The 22,687-nt window shown below is 47.3% G+C and overlaps 1 protein-coding gene across 1 annotated transcript; it reads right to left on the reverse strand.

Moving 5' to 3' along the window:
- Positions 1-7,395: 7,395 nt before the first annotated feature.
- On the reverse strand, positions 7,396-22,291 carry CIMIP1 (ciliary microtubule inner protein 1). Its single transcript, XM_059707522.1, has 4 exons — positions 22,035-22,291; positions 11,796-11,877; positions 10,218-10,319; positions 7,396-7,741 (listed from the first exon to the last, which is right to left on the reverse strand). Exons 1-4 carry the CDS (start codon positions 22,100-22,102, stop codon positions 7,580-7,582), a joined length of 414 nt encoding a protein of 137 aa, XP_059563505.1. The 5' UTR covers positions 22,103-22,291; the 3' UTR covers positions 7,396-7,579.
- Positions 22,292-22,687: the final 396 nt, after the last annotated feature.

Raw genomic sequence — 22,687 nt, forward strand, 5'->3', positions numbered from 1 at the left:
ATGTTCATGGATTGGTAGAATCAACATCATTAAAATGTCCATACTACCTAAAGCAATCTATAGATTCAATGCAATACCTATTAAAATACCAATAGTATATTTCAAAGATCTAGAACAAACCCTCCAAAAATTCATATGGAATAAAAAAAGACCCCGAATAGCCACAGCTGTCCTCAGAAAGAAGACAATGTTGGAGGGATCACAATACCAAACATCAAACTATATTACCAAGCCACGGTTCTTGAAACTGCCTTTTACTGGTGCAAGAACAGACATATAGACCAATGGAACAGAATAGAGGACCCAGAAATTGACCCAAGCCATTATACTCAATACTAGAGGCCCGGTGCACAAAAATTTGTGCACTCGGTGGGAGGGGTGGGGGAGGGGTGCTCCCTCAGCCTGGCCTGTGCTCTCTCGCAGTCTGGGACCCCTCAGGGGATCACCACCTGCTGGCTTAGGCCCACTCCCCAGGGGATTGGGCCTAAGATGGCAATCAGACATCCCTCTGGCAGCCTGGCAGTCCTCAGGGGATGCCCACTTGCCAGCAGGGAGCAGACCTAAACTGCAGTTGGACATCCTTAGCACTGCTGAGGAGGCAGGAGAGGCTCCCACCACCACCGCTGTACTGGCAGGCATCAGCCTGGCTTGTGGCTGAACAGAGCTCCTCCTATGTGAGAGCGCCCTGACCACCAGAGGACAGCTCCTGCATTGAGCGTCTGCCTCCTGGTGGTCAGTGTATATCATAGTGACCAGTCATTCCCAGTCCTGCTGTTAGGGTCAGTTTGCATATTACCCTTTTACTATATAGGATAGAGGCCTGGTGCACGGGTGAGGGCCGGCTGGTTTTCCCTGAAGGGTGTCCTGGATCAGGGTGGGGGTCCCGCTTGGGTGCCTGGCTAGCCTGGATGAGGGGATGATGGCTGTTTGCAGCTGGTCACACCCCCTTCAGGGTGGGGGTCCCCACTGGGGTGCCTGGCCAGTCTGGGTGAGGGGCTGAGGGCCGTTTTCAGGCTGGTGGGTGACTGCAGCTCCCAACCTCTCCTTTTTTTTCTTTTTTTTCAATTGTGGGATTTATTTACCTTCTATGGCTGTCACTGGAGCTGAGAGCCGGCTTTAGCTCTGAGGTTCAGCTCCAGCTCTGAGACCTCGGCTGCTGAAAGCAGGTATCTGGGTTTGTTTGGGTTCTATAATTGTAACACTGTTGTGGTCCTGCTCGCTCCAGCTCTGACGGCTGAAAGCAGGTATCTGAAGCTTGTTTAGCTTCTATAATTGCAACATTGTTTCTTATAGTGCAGCTCAGAGGCCGGCAGCAGCAGGCAGGGAACCTTGGCTTCTTCCATCACTGGAGCAAGCAAGCCTCCTGTTCGCTTCAGCTGCCTGGCTGCCTGCTGCCATCTTGGTTGGCAGTTAATTTTCATATCCCGCTCATTAGCCAATGGGAAGGGTAGCAAAGTTACAGTTAATTACCATGTTTCTCTATTATTAGATAGGATTTGACAAAGGAGGCAAGAGCATACAATGAAATCAAGACAGTCTTTTCAGTAATTGGTATTGGGAAAATTGGACAGATGCATGCAAAAAAAATGAAATTAGATCACCAACTTGCACCATACACAAAAACAAACTCAAAATGGCTGAAGGACTTGAATGTAAGATGGGAAACCATAAGAATCCTACAAGACTCCATAGGCAGCAAAATTGCAGACATGTCGTAGCAATATCTTTACAGACACAGATCCTAGGGCAAGAGAGATTAAGGAGATAATAAACAAATGGGATTACATCAAAATAAAAAGCTTCTGCACAGCAAAAGAAACCATCAACAAAACAACAAGAAAGTCCACTGCATGGGAGACCATATTTGCCAATGTTATCTCCAATAAGGGTGTAATCTCCAACATTTACAGGGAACTCATACAACTTAATAAAAGGAAGATAAACAATCCAATCAAAAAAATGGGCAAAGGACCTAAATAGATACTTTTCGAAAGAGGACATTCAGAAAGCCAAGAGATACATGAAAACATGCTCAAAGTCCCTAATCTTCCGAGAGATGCAAATCAAAACAACAATGAGGTACCACCTCACACCTATCAGGATGGCTCTCATCAACTAATCAACAAATGACAAGTGCTGGAGAGAATGCGGAGAAAAAGGAACACTCGTGCACTGCTGGTGGGAATGCAGACTGGTGTAGCCACTATGGAAGACAGTATGGAGTTTCCTCAAAAAACTAAAAATGGAACTGCCATTTGACCCAGTAATACCACTTCTAGGAATATATCCCAAGAAACCAGAAACACCAATCAGAAAGGATATATGCACCCCTTTGTTCATAGCAGCACAATTTACAATAGCTAAGATTTGGAAACAGCCTAAATGCCCATCAGCAGATGAGTGCATTAGAAAACTATGGTACATCTACACAATGGAATACTATGCTGCTGTAAAAAAGAAGGAATTCTTACCATTTGCAGCAGCATGGATGGAACTGGAGAGCATTATGCTAAGTGAAACAAGCCAGGCAGTGAAAGAAAAATACCACATGAACTCACTCATTTATGGATAAATAAAGAACATTATAACCTGATGAACAAAAAGATAGATACAGAGGCAGAGAAGCTTGGAACAGACTGTCAAAATTACAATGGGAAGGCTGGGGAATGCTGGGGGGCGGGTAAGAGATCAACCGAAGGACTTGCACGCATGCATATAAGCATAACCAATGGACACAAGACACTGGGGGTGGGGTGGGGTGAGGGCATGTGCCGGGGGGTAGGGGAGGCCGAGGGAAGGTCAATGGGGGAAAAAAGGAGACATATGTACTACTATTTGTAATACTTTAAACAATAAAATAAAAAATTTAAAAAAAGAAGCAAAGTTTATTTCCCAATTAAAAGAGAACTTCCTGACAGGCAGACACACCCACACACCTACAACCACACTCACAACAGTTCTTCCATACCTGCCTGGTTTCTCCGGGGACGCCAGCCCTCTCTGGGCGCCTGGGTCTCGGCTGCAGCTTACCCCAGTTGTCATTCACATTCGGTCTCATCAGAACCTGCAGCACGCACGCAGACACTGGTTTTTACCCACATGACCACCTCCGGACACTAACGCCAGTCAGGCCGCCTCCTAGGAGTGCAATTCCACACAGCAAGTGCAGACCTCAGGGTTATTCTGGGCTCCATTTGCTTTTTGTTGTTGGTTTGTGTTTTTTTTGTTGTTGTTTGTTTGTTAATCCTCACCTGAGGACATTTTCCAATTGGCTTTTAGATAGAGTGGAAGGGAGGGGGAGAGACAGAGAGGGCGAAATGTCAGTGTGAGAGAGACTCATCAATTGGGTGCCTCCCGTATGTGCCCCATCATGGCTGGGGATTGAGCCTGCAACTGTGTACGTGCCCTTGACCAGATTCAAACCTGGGGCCCTTCTTTCTGTGAGTGGATTCTCCATCCCCTGAGCCAAACCCCATGAGGGCTGGGCTCCATTTTTTAAGTTCTAATGAATGGCTCCAGAAAGAGCTTAAAGTTTATTTTTTAAGTGGGGTATGGAGGGAGTCTAATTGATGTGTGCAGGTTTGTTGTTGTTGTTAATCCTCACCTGAGGATATTTTTCCATTGATTTCTAAAGAGAGTGGAAGAGGAAGAGAGGGAGGGAAAGAAAGAGAGCAAGAGAGAGAGAAAGAAAAAGAGAGAAACTTCGATGTGAGAGACACCCATCGATTGGTTGCCTCCTGCTCGTGCGCTGACTGGGCCTGGGGATTGAACCTGCAGCCCAGGGACGTGCCCTTCACCGGGAATTGAACTTGAGACCCTTTCATGCATGGGCTGACGCTCTAACCACTGAGCAACAGCAGCCAGGGCGATGTGTGCATTTCTGAAGGAGCACCAGCTTTCTCTTGAGTGATGGCCAGCTCTTACGATGCAGGTGCTGAGAAGTGTTGTAGCCTTCATCAAAAAGCCGAGGACTTTATGGCGGTGGAATGACTATCATTAACAACAACAAAAATGGCAGTAAAAGCAGCACCAGCCACCCTGGGCTGAACCCCTTGGCCAGGACAGCCGGCTTACCTGACATTTTATCACCCGAGTCTTGTTTTATCTTCACCCTGTTTATCAGGGGTCTGTCCCCTGCTGCCAGGGCTGGACTGACATGTCCCTGGCAAGCCCTTCCCATCCTAGTCCCCGTGTATCCTCACGCCACCCTGGGAGGCTGGGTGTGTCCCATCACGCAGCTGAGGGAGCAGGGGTCGGAGGGGTCCAGGTGCTGGCCCAAGGCCACACGGCCGCAAAGGGGAGCACCTGATTTGAATGCGGTCAGCCCGCTCAGCCCTGCTCCTCACCTGGCCCCTTGCCTGAGGCCTCACCTCTCCCCGGCTCAGGGCAGATGACCCACCCTTGGCGGACCTCTGAGCACACCTTTAAACTGGGACTGTGGGTCAGAGGGATTGCGAATCCTTTCTCCAGCTTTGTCCCCCAAACTTAAGATGATGTGTCTCCTAGGGGAAAAAAAAAAAAAAAAAAAAAAGGAACAGCTTTCAAACGAGCAGGCGCTGCCATCCCAGAGGAGCTGCCTTGCACACCTGAGGCCTCACACCTTTGCGGTGTGAAAGCCGCCTTTGGACTGGGCCGAAAGCAAGCTGGGCCGGAAAGCACTGTTTGCAAAGATAATACGAAGCAGATACTGTGACTTCCAGGCGGAGAGTGAAAACATTGGTTAGAATCAGCGGCACCATGTTGCCTTTTCTGCACTAAAAGCAACGCCTTCCTGCTGTGGATGGAACTGTCCCTCCCCTCCCTTCCCTTCCTCATCAATACCCACCCTTTGTCTCCTCATCGGAACTATTGGGTTTCTGCCCGAGTCAGTGCCTATGGAATAGCTGTTCTTATTGATCTCAAGTAACTGCCGTTGCCTCTGACTCGGAAAAGCCCTTTTGTCTCTAGGCGACTCCCTGGCACTCTGGCCCAGCTTCTGCGATGTGAAGACAGAGCTTCCTGAAGTGTGTTTTGGGGTGTTTCCCTGGAAAAGGGCTCTGCTCCTTCTGAGGAAGCGGGGCGGCTCCGGGGAATGTCCCAGAACCCCGAGCCCTTCAGAGCCTGGAGCAGCCTCTGGGCTCTTCTGAAAGTGATGGCCATCGGTGGGTCACTTTAGAAATAACCTGGATTTGTTATCTATTGCTGAGTAACGACTTCCCCCCAAACCTAATGGCCTGAAACTCTCTGTGACCTCACAGCTCCCGTGGGCCAGGAATCCAGGGGCCGCTGAGCTGGGGCCTCTGGGCCAGGGTCTCTCACAGGTGGTGGCCTTCAGGAGGCTCTGCTGGGAAGGATCAGCTTCCCAGTTCATTCACAAGCTTGCTGGGGGTGGGGCTTGCTGGGGGTGGGGCTTGTTGGTGGGTGGGGCTTGCTGGGGTGGGGCTTTCTGGGGGTGGGGCTTGCTGGTGGGTGGGGCTTGCTGGGGTGGGGCTTGCTGGGAGGTTGAGGTCCTTGCTGGCAGTTGGATGAAGGCCCCACTCAGGCCCTCATGAGCTGCTGGGCTGGTTTCCCTTCCTTCCTTCTTTGTCGTGTGGGCATCTCCACAGAGTACAGTGGGGCCTTGACTTACGAGTTTAATTCGTTCGGTGACCGAGCTCGTAACTCAAATTACTCGTATGTCAAATCATTAAAGTGAACGAGTGAGACACGTGATGCTGGGCTGATGTTGTGGCGTTCACTGTGACGTTCGCTGTGCCAACTAGCGGTGGGGTATCTGAAGCTGGCTCGTAACCTGAATTTTAGCTCGCAACTCAAAGCAAAAAATCGGCGAGAGACGGCTCGTATCTCGAAAAACTCGTTAGTCGGGACACTTGTAAGTCAAGGCCCCACTGTATCTCATGACACAGCAGCTGGCTTCGTCAGGGAGAGTAGGAGGAGGGGAGAGGGAGAGAGGGGAGAAGCTTCAAGATGGAAGTCACAGTCCCTTGTAACCTAGTCTGGGAAGTGGCCTCCTGTCACCTTTGCACACTTTCTATGGAAGAGTCACTGGATCCATCCACACTCAGGGCAGGGCCTGCACATCCACACACGCTCGGTGATAAACCTGAGCCAGACCGGACAAGGGACTCTTTAGAGTCTTGATTCCATTTAGTGTGAATATTTGAACAATGTGCTACAAAAACATTAATGGGTTTAATTTGTGGGGTGGCTGCCCCAGACCTTGCCAGAGGGTTATGTAATATGCAGGTGACATGCTTTTTAAAATCTACAACTTCCTAAATTCTAGACACTTCTGATCTCACGTCTTTGGACCCTGAGGTTACCCAGGTGTGTTTGAGTGTGTAAGGCTTGTGTTTTCCAGTAGTTTTATTCGATCCTGTGATGATTTTCTTATAACTCAACCTGGGAGTTTCTACTCTGTCTTGGGCTGCAATGCGCTTGTGACAGAATCCATTCTGAGTCCTGGCCGAACTCTGTTTGGCATCATTTCAGAGGCCACTCATTCCGAGGCCCACTGGAGGCTCATGGCTGTGATGTCTGTTACCATGGTGCACCCGGGACCGCCAGCCTCGCCTCGACCTTGGGAATGTGGCATTTTACAGCGTGTGGTGACATTATCCCGTTTAAAACCCACAGAGAGGTTGATTTGCATAGATTACATGTCAAGCTTGAATCCGTCCAGGGTGATTGAATCTTCGAGTGCTGTCCACGCGATTCTCAACCGAGGCAGTTGGTGGGGCCCTGCTGCTCTGTTAGGAGCCTGGGGTGTGGCCCAAGTGCCTGGGGTGGGGCTGAGTCTAGGGCGGTCGGTGCAGGTACGAAGGAGCCCCACCCTCCGCTCCTCAGAGACAAACACAAACCAACTTCCCAGGCGGCCTGCACACTGCACGCCCCTGCACACTGCACTCCCCTCCTCTGGGAATCTGGGGAGGCCACAGGCTTTCCCTGTAGCTCCTTCCACCAGCTGGATGCCCTCCCCCTCCCCCGCCCTTTGTGGGACCTGAGCAAAGCCAGGCAGGGACCAAGGGGTTGATGTCCGCTGCCCCCGAGGGGAAGGAGAGTGGCTGGTTGGCCAGCCCAGCTGCTGGGTTGGATGGGGTGGCGGGGGCAGGTAAGCAGGAAGTTTCATGCAGACCCCGGGGGGGGGGGGGAACCTCCTGTTCTGGAAACTTCCGCTCACCCACAACGGGCTGTTGACATTGCAGATCTCCTGGGACAGAAGAGTCATTCTTCCTGAGGACAGGCCCAGAGCACCCGGTCCACAATCTCATTACAAAAGTGGAGTGACAGGGGCTGTAAGCAGCATTAAAGGGCCTGGACAAGCAACTTTAAAATTAAAGCACATTGTTTTTTTTTAAAAGCCGTACCTAGAAATTCCCAAGGTATCCAAAGAAAATTCAGAGAACCAATGCTGCCTTATTTATTACAGTAGCCAAGAATGAGTGTTATGAGAATGTTCTGGAAGGGCGGTACTGATGAATTGACAATGTCAGAGGGCTATTCTGTGTTCTTTGCCCTGGGAGCTTTCTTTCCTGGGCGTGGGCGCCGGTGCCCGGCGGTCCGCCCTGCTCTGCCCCAGCGGCCGCGTCCAGGGCTGCACTCAGTGGATGCCCTGCTTCGGCCAGCCAAGCTCCCTGGCATAGGCGCCCTTGCAGCTCCTGATCTCCGATCCGTACTCCAGGCACTTGTTCAGGCCCGGCACCCCTGACCGCCAGCCGATGAAGCCCTGCGTGGTCTTCGGAACCGGGGGCGAGGGGAGGACCTGGGAGGGAGACGCAGCGGTCAGTCGCCTGGGCAGCGGCATGAGGAGTGTCCACAGAGGCCCCGACCCGCGCGAGGCCTGGTGTGGAAGGACGGCAAGCCAAGCCGGGCCGGGAGGCTCAGGCCCCGCCCGGTGCGCACCCGCAGTCATGCTCACGGACACGTTCCTGTAGCTCGTTGGACTCCTGTCCGCCAGTACGTGATTCTTATTTGATAAAAGCGCACACAGCGGGAAAAGGAAGGTGCAGAAATATCAAACACCGCCCTTCATAAAATCTGTGACGATATTGCCAGATGGGTTTCTGGTAGTTATAAACCTTCCGGCTTTGATTAGAAGGGTTTATGATGTGAGTACACACACACACACACACACACACACCAGAGACCACAGGGATGAAAAGCAATTGAACTTAATTAAAATCCAAAAGCAAAACGGGATTCTATCTGAAAGGAAAAGCCCCCACACAATTTCAACTGTCAAGTTCCTTGGACAGACTTGAAATTTTTGGAACGTGAGGGTAAATGTTCAGGCAGTTCCCTCTCCCTGTGAAGCGATCGTCTGTCCTGCTCTCACGGGTGATCTGAGTGGAGAAAACGGTGAGAAATTTGTTCCCACGGAAGCACTGAGATGAAGAGGTTTAATAAGCTGGGGTTATGAGTTCATGCTTGGCTACAGCATCTTGGCGAGGCGTGGTGGGAGGGGCGGTCCTGGTGGGCCAGCTGCCACTGGTGGGTGAAGCCCTTAACATGTGTTCTTGATGAAGCATTAAAATTAATCTCCTGAGAGGCCACAAGCAGGGAGGGTCGTCCATAAGCGCCAGAGGATCGCAGTTTCCCCCACCAGCTAGGGGGGAGCTGTCCCAGACGGGCCCTTGGGAACACGCAGACCTGCCTTCAAGCCTCCCTCCAACTTGTAAGAGAAACATAACTGAAAACCTGCCTTGGTTGCAGGCTCCATCCCTGGCCCAGGTTGGGGGGCCATGAGGGAGGCAACCAATCGATGTGTCTCTCCCACATCAATGTTTTTCTCTCTGCCTCTCCCCCTCCCTTCCGCTCTCTCTAAAAAAATCAATGGAAAACTATCCTTGAGTGAGGATTAACAACAAAAAACAAATAAAAAAACAACACAAAAAACCACCCAGGAGGCCATGCTTCACCCACCAGATTGGCAAGGAAATGAAAACAGCACCCTAACAAGGGCATCCTGGGAGAGCAGGTTGGTTCATTCTCTGTGAAGGGCCATGTTGCCATTGTCTCCGAAAGTGGCCGCCTTCATCCTGAGTTTTCATTTCCTCTTCCCGTCAGGACACAGAACTGCTTTCTCCGCAGCTGAGCAGAGGGCAGACCCCAAGATGAGAATGACGGGCCCATGACGGGCTCCAGGGACCTACGGAGCTGAGCAATTTCTATCTAGTCTCTGACCACCTCCACAGCTGACTGGCCTCCATGGGAACACCCTCTCAGTCTTCTCCCCTCTGGGGTCGCCCTGGCACTCATCAGCAACCAGGGTGATCTCACGCCCTGCTTTCCATTGCAGATTGGGTTCAAATCCCAACTGCTCCTCTGGTACCTGAGGTCCAGTGGGAGCTGGCCCTGCCCACTTCTCCATCCACAGCTCTTCCCGCCCCACCCCTCGCCACCCCAGCTCACCAAGCTCCAGAATCATCAACATCCCTTGCTGCTCCTGAAACATTGCAACCTTTGTTGTGCCTCAGGGCTTCCGTACATGCTGTTCCCTTTGCCGGGAATGCTTTTCCCTGGGCTGGCTCCTTGCCATTCTTCAGTCCTCAGCTCCGCAGGGGCTTTTCCGACCACCCCATCCCCTGTATCCTCCAACATCACCTGCCTATTTCCTCCATGGCATCTAGCACAGTGTATAACGATTTTGTTGATTTTCTTGTTTCACGTTGGTGGCCCCAACCCACATGTGTGAGCTGGAGTCTTGCCTTCTAGTTCATCACTGTTTGCCCAGCCAAGCACCTGGCCCCTCCTCACAGCCTGCAGTCACTGGCATGCTCTGAAAGTGCTGGGCACAGGTCTAAGTCCTTCCCAGCATCCTCTCCTGGGCCCGACGCCATCCCTGAAGTAGGTGCTTTCATGAACCCCCATTGTGCAAGGTGGAAATAGAGACACAGAGAGGTCAGGCCACTGCCCAAGACCCCCAAGAGGGGAGTGGCTGAGCGATCTGACTCCAGAGCCCCGCCTTCCCTGCCCTGCTCCCCTGCACCCCCTGTAAGTGTTGGATCCAGCCCCTCATTGTCTTGGCTCCCCTCTGCCTCTTCAAAGCCGGATGCAGAGTGTAGAGCAGCCACCTGCTGTGCGGGTGTGGAGAGGGCCTGGAAACGGCACCCCCACCTGCCAGGCGTGTCTGAGTTCTTACCTTGGGCGGCTGGCTGTCTGCACCTGCACCAAACACATGCTGGGGGGCGGTTCTTGCTCACTTCGGGAAGCAAGTATTTAAAAACAACTTTGCAAACCTTGATATATTTCTCCACGGGGGTCACCGGCCGGATGTGGAACCTCTGGGGAAGCTCGATCCTGGGCTTTGGGGCGGGGGGTCCATCTTCACATTCGATCAACTGAAACACAATCCCAGACACAGGACACCCCAGACTGAGAGGGTGGACGCGCCCTCTTCATCGGCCCCTAGAACTCCGCGTTTTACAGATGACAACGTCTGTCCCCACTGCAGCTAGAAAGGGGCAGGGGGCCTTGCAGGCCGCTAACTGTGGTGCCCCCGCTCGCCCTGCAGTCTGCTCATCATATTCCCGAGGAGTAGTTTGAGGGGACTTCAAGGATTATGGGCTCAAATTAAAAAATGCCAACCAGGCTCAGGACCAACCTTTTCAGACAAGAGCCATCCATTCCTCCTTTTAATTTTTGTTGTTATATCAATATCACCTGAGGATATTTTTTTCATTGATTTTTCAGAGAGAATGGAAGGGAGGGAGAGGGGGAGAAGAGAAAAAGAGAGAGGGAGAGAGAGGAACATTGATTAGAGAGGCACATCGACTGGTTGCCTCCCTCACGTGCCCCAATGGGGGGCAGGAAGCCAACCTGCAACCCAGGTACTTGCCCTTGACTGGGAACTGAACCCGAGACCCTTCGGTGCTCAGGCCAATGTCCCAGCCACCGAGCCACACCGGGCAGGGCCCCCATTTAATTTTTAAAGCAATTTTGAACTCTCAAGAATCCAATTTAAATTACATGTAAAGAATATTAATATAGATTCTTTTTATGCATACTATATTAATAAGAACTCATTTTTGCCCTAGCTGGTTTGGCTCAGTGGATGGAACGTCAGCCTGCAGACCAAAGGGTCCCGGGTTTGATTCTGATCAAGGGCCTGTATCTTGGTTGTAGGCTCCTCCCTGGCCCGGGCCCTGGTCAGGGCTTGTGCAGGAGGCAACCAATAGATGTGTTTCTCTCACACTGATGTTTCTCTCCGTCTTTCCCTTTTTCATCCACTCTCTCTAAAAGAAGAAAATCAATGGAAAAATATCCTCTGGCGAGGATTAATAATAACAACAACAAAACAACAACTCACTTTCTGCATAAAATTTCAAATTGTACAATACTCTTAAGTATTCAACAAGCTCATTAAGAATGGCATCATATCAAAGCTAGTGGGGTGGGCAAGTTACAAATGGGGTTGACGCCACCTTGACTCAGGATCGTCCTGAATTAGGTGGCGCTTATTTGGTTCTGCGACCCTCCAAGGACATGTGGCTTCCTCGTGTCACAGCTGGAGAGAGCTCAAAAGGGTGAAGCCTGGTGCCGCCACCCCAGTCTTCGTTAATGGGCATAAACAAGCAACCCTCCGCACAGGGGTTGTTGTGCGGGTTAAATACGCTGCTTTGGAGGCAGAACCTGTGGGGCACATAGTAAGCGCTCAATAAATCCGGGAAGGGAAGGACCCTTCAGGTTTCAGAGGTGGCAGTCTTTGCCTACCACATGCTCTTTAATTTTATTCTTGCAAATTATACACTTCATAACCATTTATTCTTGGAAATGATCGATTCTATTACCTCTGGACTCATAAAATTTATATTTACCTCCTCGAGAGGGGTTGTTAAAAATCCCCAGTTCTGGGCCCAGTTCTGCTGTGCTTCAGTCTCAGCCTTCAGGCGGTATCTCCTAAGAAAGAAAGTTTCTAAGGGCTGGACAATATTCAGCGAGGTTAAAGTAGCAAATCCCAAAGGTTCACGGGGGAATCTGGCATTTGTCAATGTGCAGGCACTGACGAGGTTCTGTGCCGGGAGGGATCCTGTCACTGAGACCCTCACAGGACTGTGAGGAAGACTCGTGCCTGGAAGGCCAGAGGTGCTGGCTGGATGGCACAGTGGGTGCAGACAGGAAGGGGGCTGACTGCCTCAGGGGCCATCTGGGTACTTAATCTTGGAGGCCTCTGACCCGCAGTGATGAGCATGTGTTAAATTGTTAAGGAAGTTCATAATAAGTACTCAGGGCAAGGACTGGGATGGGGTGAGTGAGCCACCTGGGGTGCAAAATGTAAGGAGGCACCCACTCCCAGGTTCCTGCAAGGGCACAGCCAGCACTTACATGACCTTGAGCTTGAGCCCTCCTTAAACATCCACCCAGCTGCCTCACTGGTCCCATCCCGCTTTTACTTCACATTAAGAAGCTGAGTTGACAGTAGAAAATGGTGGCGGATTAAGTGGAAGCTATGCTGACACTCTCCCAGGACCAAACTGGAATTTCAACTAAAATACAGAAAAGCCATCCTGAGTAATCAACTGAAGACCAGCTGGAGAGACCCTGATACCCAAGGATGGAAAGTGGAGACCGCATAGAGACTGGTAGGAAATCTGAAGGTGCAAAAGGGCTGGCCAGGCTCCAACAGACAGCAGCTGAAGTTCTGGAGGAATATCTCAGCTGTTGTGGGTTCCACTGAGAACTCTTGGGTCTAAATCTCAAGCTGGACTCCGCAGCCCAGAGCACCAGAACTGAGAAAGGTGCCCACATCACATCTGGCTGTGAAAAGCAGCGGGGTTGCTGTCTGCCAGGGGGCGATGACTGGAAATGCAGGCACCCTCTTAAAGGGCCAATCACAAAATTCCATGTGCAGCCACTCACCCTGAGCTCCAGCAGAGGGAGGAGAGCGTGGAGTAGAGCAGTGTGAGGAGCATCCAGGGTTGAGGGCTCTGGGGTTAGAGCTCAGAAGTCAGTCACTATGGTTTCCTGTGCTGAGTCATTCCCTCATACTGCAGACAACATCTTTTCCGGGCAGACCTTTACTATACAGGCAGCTTTTGCCTGGGGGCAAGGTAAGAAATTGCTCCAACCTGTTGGAAAACCTCTCAGCCTGCCCAGTGGAGTTTCTGAGGCTCATTTTTCCTCGTAAAGGAAAAAGTCATGCAAGTTCAAGAGGCACAGAGAGTCCCAAGCAAGAAGAACCCAAACAGGCCCACGCCCCGGCACATAATTAAAATGCCATGAATTAAAGACAAAGAGAGAATCTTAAGGGCAGCAAGAGAAAAGCAAACTTACCTACAAAGGAGCTCCCATAAGGTGGTCAGCTAATTTTGTATGAGAAACTGTATAGGCCAGAAGAGAATGGCATGGAGTATTCAGGATAATGAAATGTAAGGATCTAAAACCAACACTACTATATCCAGCAAGGCTATCATTCAAAATAGATGCTGAAGCAAAGAGCTTCCCAGACAGAAAAAGGCTAAAGGAGTTTATCACTATCAAGCCAGCATTGTAAGAAATACTAAAGGGACTGCTATAATAAGAAGAATAGAAAGAAAAGCAGAGACATAAAAAATTAAAATGGCAATAAATAAGTACCTATTAATAATAATTAAATGTAAATTTATATATGCTCCAATCAAAAGACATAGGGTAGTAGAATGGATAAGAAAACATGACCCAAATATATGCTGTCTACAAGAGATCCACCTCGGAACCAAAGACACACACAGGAAGAGAGTGAAGTGATGAAAAAACATTTTCTATGCAAATGGAAACAAAAAAGCTGGGGTAGCAATACTCATAACTGACAAAATAGACTTCAAAATGAAGGCCATAAACAAAAAACAATAAAGGTCACTACATAATACTAAAGGGATCAACCAACAAGATTATATAACCCTGGTAAACGTATATGCACCCAATATAGGTGCACCTAAACATATAAATAAACTTCTGGAGGACTTTAAGGGAGAGACCAACAGCAATAGTCATAGTAGGGGACTTTACACCCTGCTGACTTCACTGGACAGATATTTCAGACAAAAATCAACAAGAAAACAATGATTCTAAAGGATACACTAGGTCGTATGGATTTAATTGACATTTATACAACATTTCACCCCAAAGCTACAGAATATACATTCTTCTCAAGTGCACATGGGTCATTTTCAAAGATAAACCACATGTTAGCATGCAAAATAAGTCTCTACAAGTTCAAGAAGACTGAAATCATATCAGGCATCTTCTCACCCCACAATGACATGAAATTAGGAATCAACTATAGTAAAAAGATTTTAAAAACCTCAAATACATGGAGGCTAAATAGCATGTTATTAAACAACGAATGGGTTACCAATAGGATCAAGAAAGGAGTAAAAAACTTCCTGGAAACAAATGAAAATTAACACACAACAACCCCAAATCTCTGGGGACACAGTGAAAGCAGTACTGAGAGAGAAGTTCATGGCACTACAGGCCTATCTGAAAAAAAAAAATTATAAACTATCTAACCCTACAACTTAAAGAATTACAAAGAGAACAACAAGAAAATCCCACACTAAGTAGAGAGAAGGAAATAATAAAGACCAGAGTAGAAATAAATGACATAGTGACTAAAAAAAATAAAAAATACAAAAGCCATTGAAACCAAGAGCTGGTTGTTTGAAAAGATAAACAAGATTGATGAACCTTTGGCCAGAATCATCAAGAAACAAAGAGAGGAGACCTAAATAAATAAAATAAAAAATGAAAGTGGTGAAGTAACAACTGACACCACAGATATACAAAGGATTGTAAGAAAGTACTATGAACAACTATATGACAACAAGCTGGACAATGTGAATGAAGTGAAAAACTTACTACGAAAATACAATCTTCCAAAACTGAATCAGGAAGAATCAGAAAACCTGAATAGGCCAAGAACAGCTGAGGAAATAGAAGCAGTAATCAAAACACTCTCAGCAAAAAACCCCTGGTCAGGACAGCTTTACAGGGGATTTTTACCAAACATTCAAAGAAGAAATATCACCTATTCTCCTCAAACTATTAAAAAAATCCAAGAAGAATGAACACTTGCAAGCTCTTTTTATGAGGCCAGCATTAAATTAATTCCAAAACCAGAAAAAGACACTACAAAGAAAGAGAATTGCAGGCCATATCCCTCACAAACATAGATGCTGAAAACCTCAACAAAATATTAGCAAATCACATCCAGCAATATATTAAAAAGATCATACAACATGACCAAGTGAGATTTATTCCAGGGATGCAAGGCTGGTACAATGTTTGCAAATCAATAAATGTGACACATCACATTAACAAATTGAAAGACAAAAATCACATGATCATATCAATAGACGCAGAAAAAGCATTCGACAAAATCCAACAACCATTTTTGATAAAGATTCTTGGCAAAGTGGGAATAGAGGGGTCATACCTCAACATAATAAAGTCCATAGATGATAAATCTACAGCAAACATCATACTCAAAGGGAAAAAAATAAAACCATTTCCCCTAAAAACAGGAACAGGATAGGGATGTCCACTTTCACCACTCTTATTCAACATGGTACTAGAAGTCCTAGTCACAGTGACCAGACGAGAAATAAAAGGCATCCAAGTTGGAAAGGAGGAAGTAAAACTGTCTTATTTGTGGATGGCATGTACACAGAAAACCTAAAAACTCCACCAAAAACTCCTAGATTTAATAAATGAACTTGGCAATGTAGCAAGATACAAAATTGACACCCAGAAATCAATGGCATTTTATACACCAATAATGAATTGTCAGAAAAAGAAACTAAAAAAAACCCCAACAATCTCATGTACCACTGCAACAACAACAACAAAATTAAGATACTTAGGAATAAACTTAACCAAGCAGATAAAAGATCTGTACTCAGGAAACTACAGGACATTGAAAAAAGATAGAAGAAGCTATAAACAAGTGGAAGAATATACCATATTCATGGATTGGTAGAATTAATATAATTAAAATGTTCATACTACCTACAGCAATCTGCAGATTCAATGCAATCCCTATTAAAATACCAATGGTTGGGAGAAACCAAGATGGCGGCATAGGTAAACACCCGAGTTTGCTGCCTCGAACAACCACTTCAAAAATACAACTAAAAGACGGAACGGACATCATCCAGAACCACAGGAAGGCTGGGTGAGTGGAAGTTCTACAAGTAGGAGGAAAGAGAAAAACATACCGAGACTCAGAGGAGGCACAGTGCTGAAGTAAAATACTAAGGTGTGGAGTGCATGCGGAGCGAGCTGGCGGCCGAGGGCGTGGTTGTCGTTTTCAATCGGGAGGGAGTCTCAGGCTCTGAGCTCCAGTTCCGGGCGAGTCTCTAGGGACCCAGACTCATACGGGAGAAGCGGGACTGTCTGGCATCGCTCAGAACCCTAGGGCAGCTTTCTCTCCATGGGGCTTGCAGCGATTACTGGGACACTGAGAAGCAGAGCCTCTGAGGGCAAGACTGAGAGCAGGCATAATTGCTAACCCCGCCCTGTTGATCCCATGGGACCTGCCCCGCCCAAGCCCTGCAGGGAGACTTTTGCTGGGTAGCCTCAGGCAAAGGCTAGATTAGCACCTCCCTAGAGATCCAGGAGCCAGGAAGCCCTGAGGTCAGAGTGGGACCATCCAGTTTGCAGCTCCATGGAACCATAAAAGACACACTCAGGGGGCAGACTCAGTGAGCACCAAAGCCCCATCGAAGCAAGTCTAGCCCCAGAGGGGTGTCTCCAGCACAGAAGTTCTCCCACTGCAGACACAGCTGATTCTCACAGCCAATTGGCCTGGAGGTCAATTCCTCACAGTGGTAACTACAACAATCAAAGCTTAATTACAACAAGACTGGGCACAAAGCCCACAAGGGGGTGCACCAAGAGTGTCTACCTCAAGTAATTGGGACACTTAGCACAGAAAGGCACTCTATCGACACAGCGAAGCATAAAAAATGCCGAGACAAAGAAACAGGACACAAACAACAGAATTGGAGGAAAGCAAACTGTTGGAAATAGAGTTCAAAACCACACTTTTAAGGTCTTTAAAGAACTGTCTAGAAGCCGCCGATAAATTTAATAAGGCCCTTGAAAAGACTGGTGAGACCGCCAATAAATGTAGTGAGATCCTCAAGAAATCTAATGAGATCCTCGATGTTGTGATAAAGAACCAACTAGAAATTAAGCATACACTGACTGAAGTAAAGAAGATTATACAGACTCCCAACAGCAGACCAGAGGGTCGCAAGAATCAAGTCAAAGATTTGAAATACGAAGAAGCAAAAAACACCCAACCGGAAAAGCAAAATGAAAAAAGAATCCAAAAATACGAAGATAGTGTAAGGATCCTCTGGGACAGCTTCAAGTGTACCAACATCAGAATTATAGGGGTGCCAGAAGATGAGAGAGAGCAAGATATTGAAAACCTATTTGAAGAAATAATGACAGAAAACTTCCCCTACCTGGTGAAAGAAATAGACTTACAAGTCCAGGAAGCGCAGAGAACCCCAAACAAAAGGAATACAAAGAGGACCACACCAAGACACATCATAATTAAAATGCCAAGAGTAAAAGGCAGAGAGAGAATCCTAAAAGCAGCAAGAGAAAGAAAATCAGTTACCTACAAGGGAGTACCCATACGACTCTCAGCTGATTTCTCAACAGAAACTTTGCAGGCCAGAAATATTCAAAGTGATGAATAGCAAGAACCTACAACCAAGACTATTTTATCCAGCAAAGCTATCATTCAGAATTGAAGGCCAGATAAAGAGCTTCACAGATAAGAAAAAGCTAAAGGAGTTCATCACCACCAAACCAGTATTATATGAAATGCTGAAAGGTATCCTTTAAGAAGAGGAGGAAGAAGAAAAAGGTAAAGATACAAATTATGAACAACAAATACAAATCTATCAACAAGTGAATCTAAAAATCAAGTGAATAAATAATCTGATGAACAGTATGAACTGGTGATTATAATAGAATTAGGGACATAGAAAGGGAATGGACTGACTATTCTTGGCTGGGGGGGGGGGGAGGAAGGGGTGTGGGGGTGAGGGAAGAGATTGGACAATAATCGTACACCTATGGATGAGGACAGTGGGTGGGGAGTGAGGGTGGAGGGTGGGGTGGGAACTGGGTGGAGGGGAGTTATGGTGGGAAAAAAGAGTAACTAATGTAATAATCTGAACAATAAAGATTTAATTGAAAAAAAAATACCAATGGCATGTTTCACAGATCTAGAACAAATACTCCAAAAATTTAGATGGAACAAAAAAAATACCCTGAATACAAGTAGCCACAGCAATGTTGAGAAAGAACAAAGTTGCAGGAATCACAATGCCAGATTTCAAGGTATACTACAAAGCCACTGTAATCAAAACAGCCTCGTACTGGCACAAGAACAGACATATAGAGATCAATGGAACAGAACAGAGACCCCAGAAATTGACCCAAGCCATTACCCTCAATTAATATTGGACAAAGGAGGCAAGAGCATACAATGGAGTAAAGACAGTCTCTTCAATAAATGGTGTTGAGAAAATTGGACAGATATATGCAAAAAAAAAAAAAATGAAACTAGACCACAAACGTACACCATACACAACAATTAACTCAAAATGAATAAAAGATTTAAATGTAAGTTGTGAACCATAAAAATCCTCTAAAAAACCACAGGCAGCAAAATCTCAGCTATCTCTCATAGGAATATGTTTATGGATACATCTCCTAGGGCAAAGGAAACTAAGGAGAAAATAAACAAATTGGACTATCTATACTAATAAAAGGGTGATATGCTAATTAGACTAGATGTCTTCGGGACATCCATCCAGACGTCCTTCCGGACAAAGCCACGGTGGTGGGGGCTGAGGGAGAGATGGTTAGGGGCAATCAGGCCAGCAGAGGAAGGCAGTTAGGGGCAATCAGGCAGGCAGGCAGAGGCAGTTAGGGGCAATCAGGCAGGCAGGCAGGGGCAGTTAGGGGCAATCAGGCAGGCAGGCAGAGAGGTTAGGGGTAATCAGGCAGGCAGGGGAGCAGTTAGGGGCATCAGGCTGGCAGGCAGTTGAGTGATTAGGAGCCAGGGGTCCCGGATTGTGAGAGGGATATCTGACTGCCCATTTAGGCTGTGGGATTGGGCCTAAGCCATTATTTGGGCATCCCCCAAGGTGTCCCAGATTGGAGAGGGTGCAGGCAGGCTAAGGGATGCCCCCCCCTCCTTGCATGAATTTTGTGCACCGGGCCTCTAGTATTAAAGTAAAAAGCTTCTGCACAGTAAAAGAAATCACAAGCAAAATGAAAAGAGAGCCCACTGTATGGGAGAACATATTTGCCAATGATACATCTGATAAAGGGTTAATCTCCAAAATACATAAGGAAATCATACAACATAACAAAAGGAAGAAAAACAATCCAATTAAAAAATTGACAAAGGACCTAAATAGACACTTCTCCAAAGTGGACATACAGATGGCCCAGAGACATATGAAAAAATGCTCAAAGTCACAGATCATTAGAGTGATGCAAATTAAAACAGCAAGGAGGTATTGCCTCACACCTGTCAGGATGGCCATCATCAATAAATCAACAAATGACAAGTGCTGGCGAGGATGTGGAGAAAAGGGAATCCTAGCACACTGCTGCTGGGAATGCAGATGGTGCAGCCATTATGGAAAACAGTATGGAGTTTCCTCAAAAAATTAAATATGGATCTGCCAGTGATCCCACTTCTAGGAATATATTCTAAGAAACCCAAAGCACCAATCAGAAAATTAAAAAGCAAAATAAATACGTTTGCACACCCACTCTTTGATATGAACTCAACTCAGCTTCTTTTTTAAAAAATTTATCTTTGTTGTTGAAAGTAAGAGAGATGTACCCTCCCCCATAAACCCCTTCAAGCCAACCCCTCCCCCCACCCAGGCTTTTACCACCTCATTGTCTGTGCCCATGGGTTCAGACAGTGAAATTTACACTAGCTAAGATCTGAAAACAGCCCAAGTGCCCATCAGGAGATGAGTGGATAAAAAGCTGTGGTACATTTACACCATGGAATACTATGCAGCAGTAAAGAAAGAAGGCCCTTGCCCTAACGGTTTGGCTCAGTGGATAGAGCGTCAGCCTGCAGACTGAAGGGTCCCGGGTTCGATTCCAGTCAAGGGCATGTACCTTGGTTGCGGGCACATCCCCAGTGGGGAGTGTGCAGGAGGCAGCTGATCGATGTTTCTCTCTCATCGATGTTTCCAACTTTCTATCCCTCTCCCTTCCTCTCTGTAAAAAATCAATAAAATATATTTTAAAAAAAAGAAGAAAAGAAAAGAAAGAAGGCCCTCTTACCCTTTGAGACAGCATGGACAAACCTGGAGAGTATTATGTTAAGCAAAATAAGCCAGTCAGGGGAAGACAGGTATCACATGATCTCACTCATATGTGGAATGTAAAGAACAGAATAAACTGATGAACAAAATAGATCCAGAAACAGAGAAACATGGAACACTCTGATGAATCTCAGAGGGAAGGTGGGGGTGGGTGAGTGGGTGGGAAGAGTTTAACCAAAGAATTTATATGCATAACCCATGGGCACAGACAATGATGTGGTAAAGGCCCGGGTGGGGGGAGGGCTGGCTGAAGGGGTTGATGGGGGAAAAAGGGTACATCTGAATTACTTTCAACAACAAAGATAAATTTAAAAAAAAGAAGCTGAGTTGAGTTCATATCAAAGAGTGGGTGTGCAAACGTGTATTCATTTTGCTTTTTAATTTTCTTTCCTATTTTGGAATCAATACCTACCCTCCTGCCCCCCGTGTCCTAACCGTTTCAGAGGCCCTGGCCAAGTTCGTTGTCCTGGTCCCTGGGCATCAGCGGCAGAGCTGTCACATGGGCCAAAAATAGGAGCCATACATAGGATTTTAAATTTTCTAGTATCCACATTAATACCAGTCCAAGTGAACAGGTAACTGAACTTTAACATCACTTCTGCTTTGGTGTGAAATCTTCAAAGTCTGGTATTTTACTTTACAGCTCATCTCCATTTGGAACCGTTCTGTTGCAAGTGCTCAATGGCCACTTTGGACATTGGATAGACAGTGTAAGTGCTTCACTGGCTCTGCTGCCATAGGAAGGGCCATCTGATTTGGTGTCTTGAAGGGTAAGTAGGAGTTTATCTGGTTGAGAAGGGAGGAAGGGGCATTCTAGGTAGTGGGAACAGAGCCTGCTATGGTAGTATCACCTAGTGGGGTGCTTGCATCAAGACAAAGATTTAAACAAAATCAGTACTTGTGTATTTTATGCTAAATAATGTTGGCTTTCCATTTTCAAGAGTGATGCAAAGGTGTTTTTTTTTTAAATAAAAATAAATGGATTAAATGAAACAAAGTCAGTTTAAAGAAAAATAGTAATGATTATTATAGGTTAAAAATGGTAAAAGTCACATCGATGATAAACAGGATAACTGAAGTTTAAGAGGCAAACATTTATGGTTTGTTGTTACTAAAATTTACTTACTGGCATCTACACTGGTAACTTCCCATATTGGTTAAAACTTCAAAGAGATGGGATAATGTTTAGCAGTCAGAGAGAATGCCAAATAAAACAACCATTACACATGTCTGCTGAATATAAATCTGATAGAAAATGGATCTATTCTTTAAATTAAAATCTCTTATTACTTAAAATACCAGGAAAAGCAAGCGAGAATATAAAGTGTATATGTATTTCTCATTCAAAAAGAAAAAATATGAGATTTTTGTTTTGTTCCCCTCTTAAAAAATTGGTAACTCTTAAAAATAAGAACACATATAAAAATAAGAACACATCTTAAAAAGAAGAACCAAGGCTTTGCATGGTTGTAGAGCCCAATGCGCAATCTTTCGGGCCTTTGTGGTGAGCCTAAGAGAAGGCGGAGAATGAAAGGCCCTTTGGTCGACTACGTGTCCCTATTACTGCCCTCTTTCCTCAAGGCCCCTGACCACCTCCAGGACATGGCGGAAACTGGGAAACTGAGGCCGCCAGATGTGCGCACTCCAGGTGGGAACGGCCCAGCCCACCGGTAACCGGATCCCCGACGTTACCAGATCTGGTCCTGGGCCACGAGGTTCATGCGCTCGGCCTCTGCGATGCTCATTGGTTTCTGCGCCATGGCCCCTGAGGTCTAGGTTGTCCTGCACGCTGCTGCCGGTGCTCAGCGTCTTTCGTCGTCCAGGAGACCGGTTGCCGAGCAACGCGAGACGCGGAGGCGGAGCCACATCTCGCGGAGGTGGGGCCATGGCCCCGCCTCCGCCAGCCTCTGTGCTCTTCGCCCACCTCCTGCCCACCTGCCTGGACTGGGGGCAGCAATCCCCCTCCTTCTCTGCGGACCTGTGTGCCAGGCGTAACCACTTCTCTCTCGGGGAGCAACCCCTGCAGCCACGCCTGGATTAGGGAGCGGGACATTCCAGCCCACTGCTGGAGGTTTGTCCGCATCGCTGTGCAGAGCCGGCAGGTGTTCACTTCCATTCGCTTCCCTTCCTCTGCTGCCGGAACTGGAGTTGAGCGGCCACCACGACTATGACTATTCCTGCACGGCCTCTGGAGAACATGTGTGCGCATGCCTGTCGGCAGCCACTCTATAGCAATCCCCAAACGGAAGTCACAGGTCAATCGCCTCCAGACCCTGCACCGCACACTCTCTTTCATGCCCATCCACAACGACCCCCACGTCATTGGGGTGCTAACTGGGGTTAGT

The sequence above is a fragment of the Myotis daubentonii genome, chromosome 8, assembly GCF_963259705.1.
Source record: "Myotis daubentonii chromosome 8, mMyoDau2.1, whole genome shotgun sequence".
Lineage (NCBI taxonomy): Eukaryota > Metazoa > Chordata > Mammalia > Chiroptera > Vespertilionidae > Myotis > Myotis daubentonii.

Excerpts from the sequence above, each read along its gene's own strand:
- CIMIP1 (XM_059707522.1), bottom strand. The coding sequence starts at position 22,102 with ATGGCGCAGAAACCAATGAGCATCGCAGAGGCCGAGCGCATGAACCTC. Across the intron at positions 11,878-22,034 it reads GTGGCCCAGGACCAGATCTG|GAGATACCGCCTGAAGGCTG; the intron begins GTAACGTCGGGG and ends TTTCTTTCTTAG. Across the intron at positions 7,742-10,217 it reads CCGTGGAGAAATATATCAAG|GTCCTCCCCTCGCCCCCGGT; the intron begins GTTTGCAAAGTT and ends TCTCCCTCCCAG.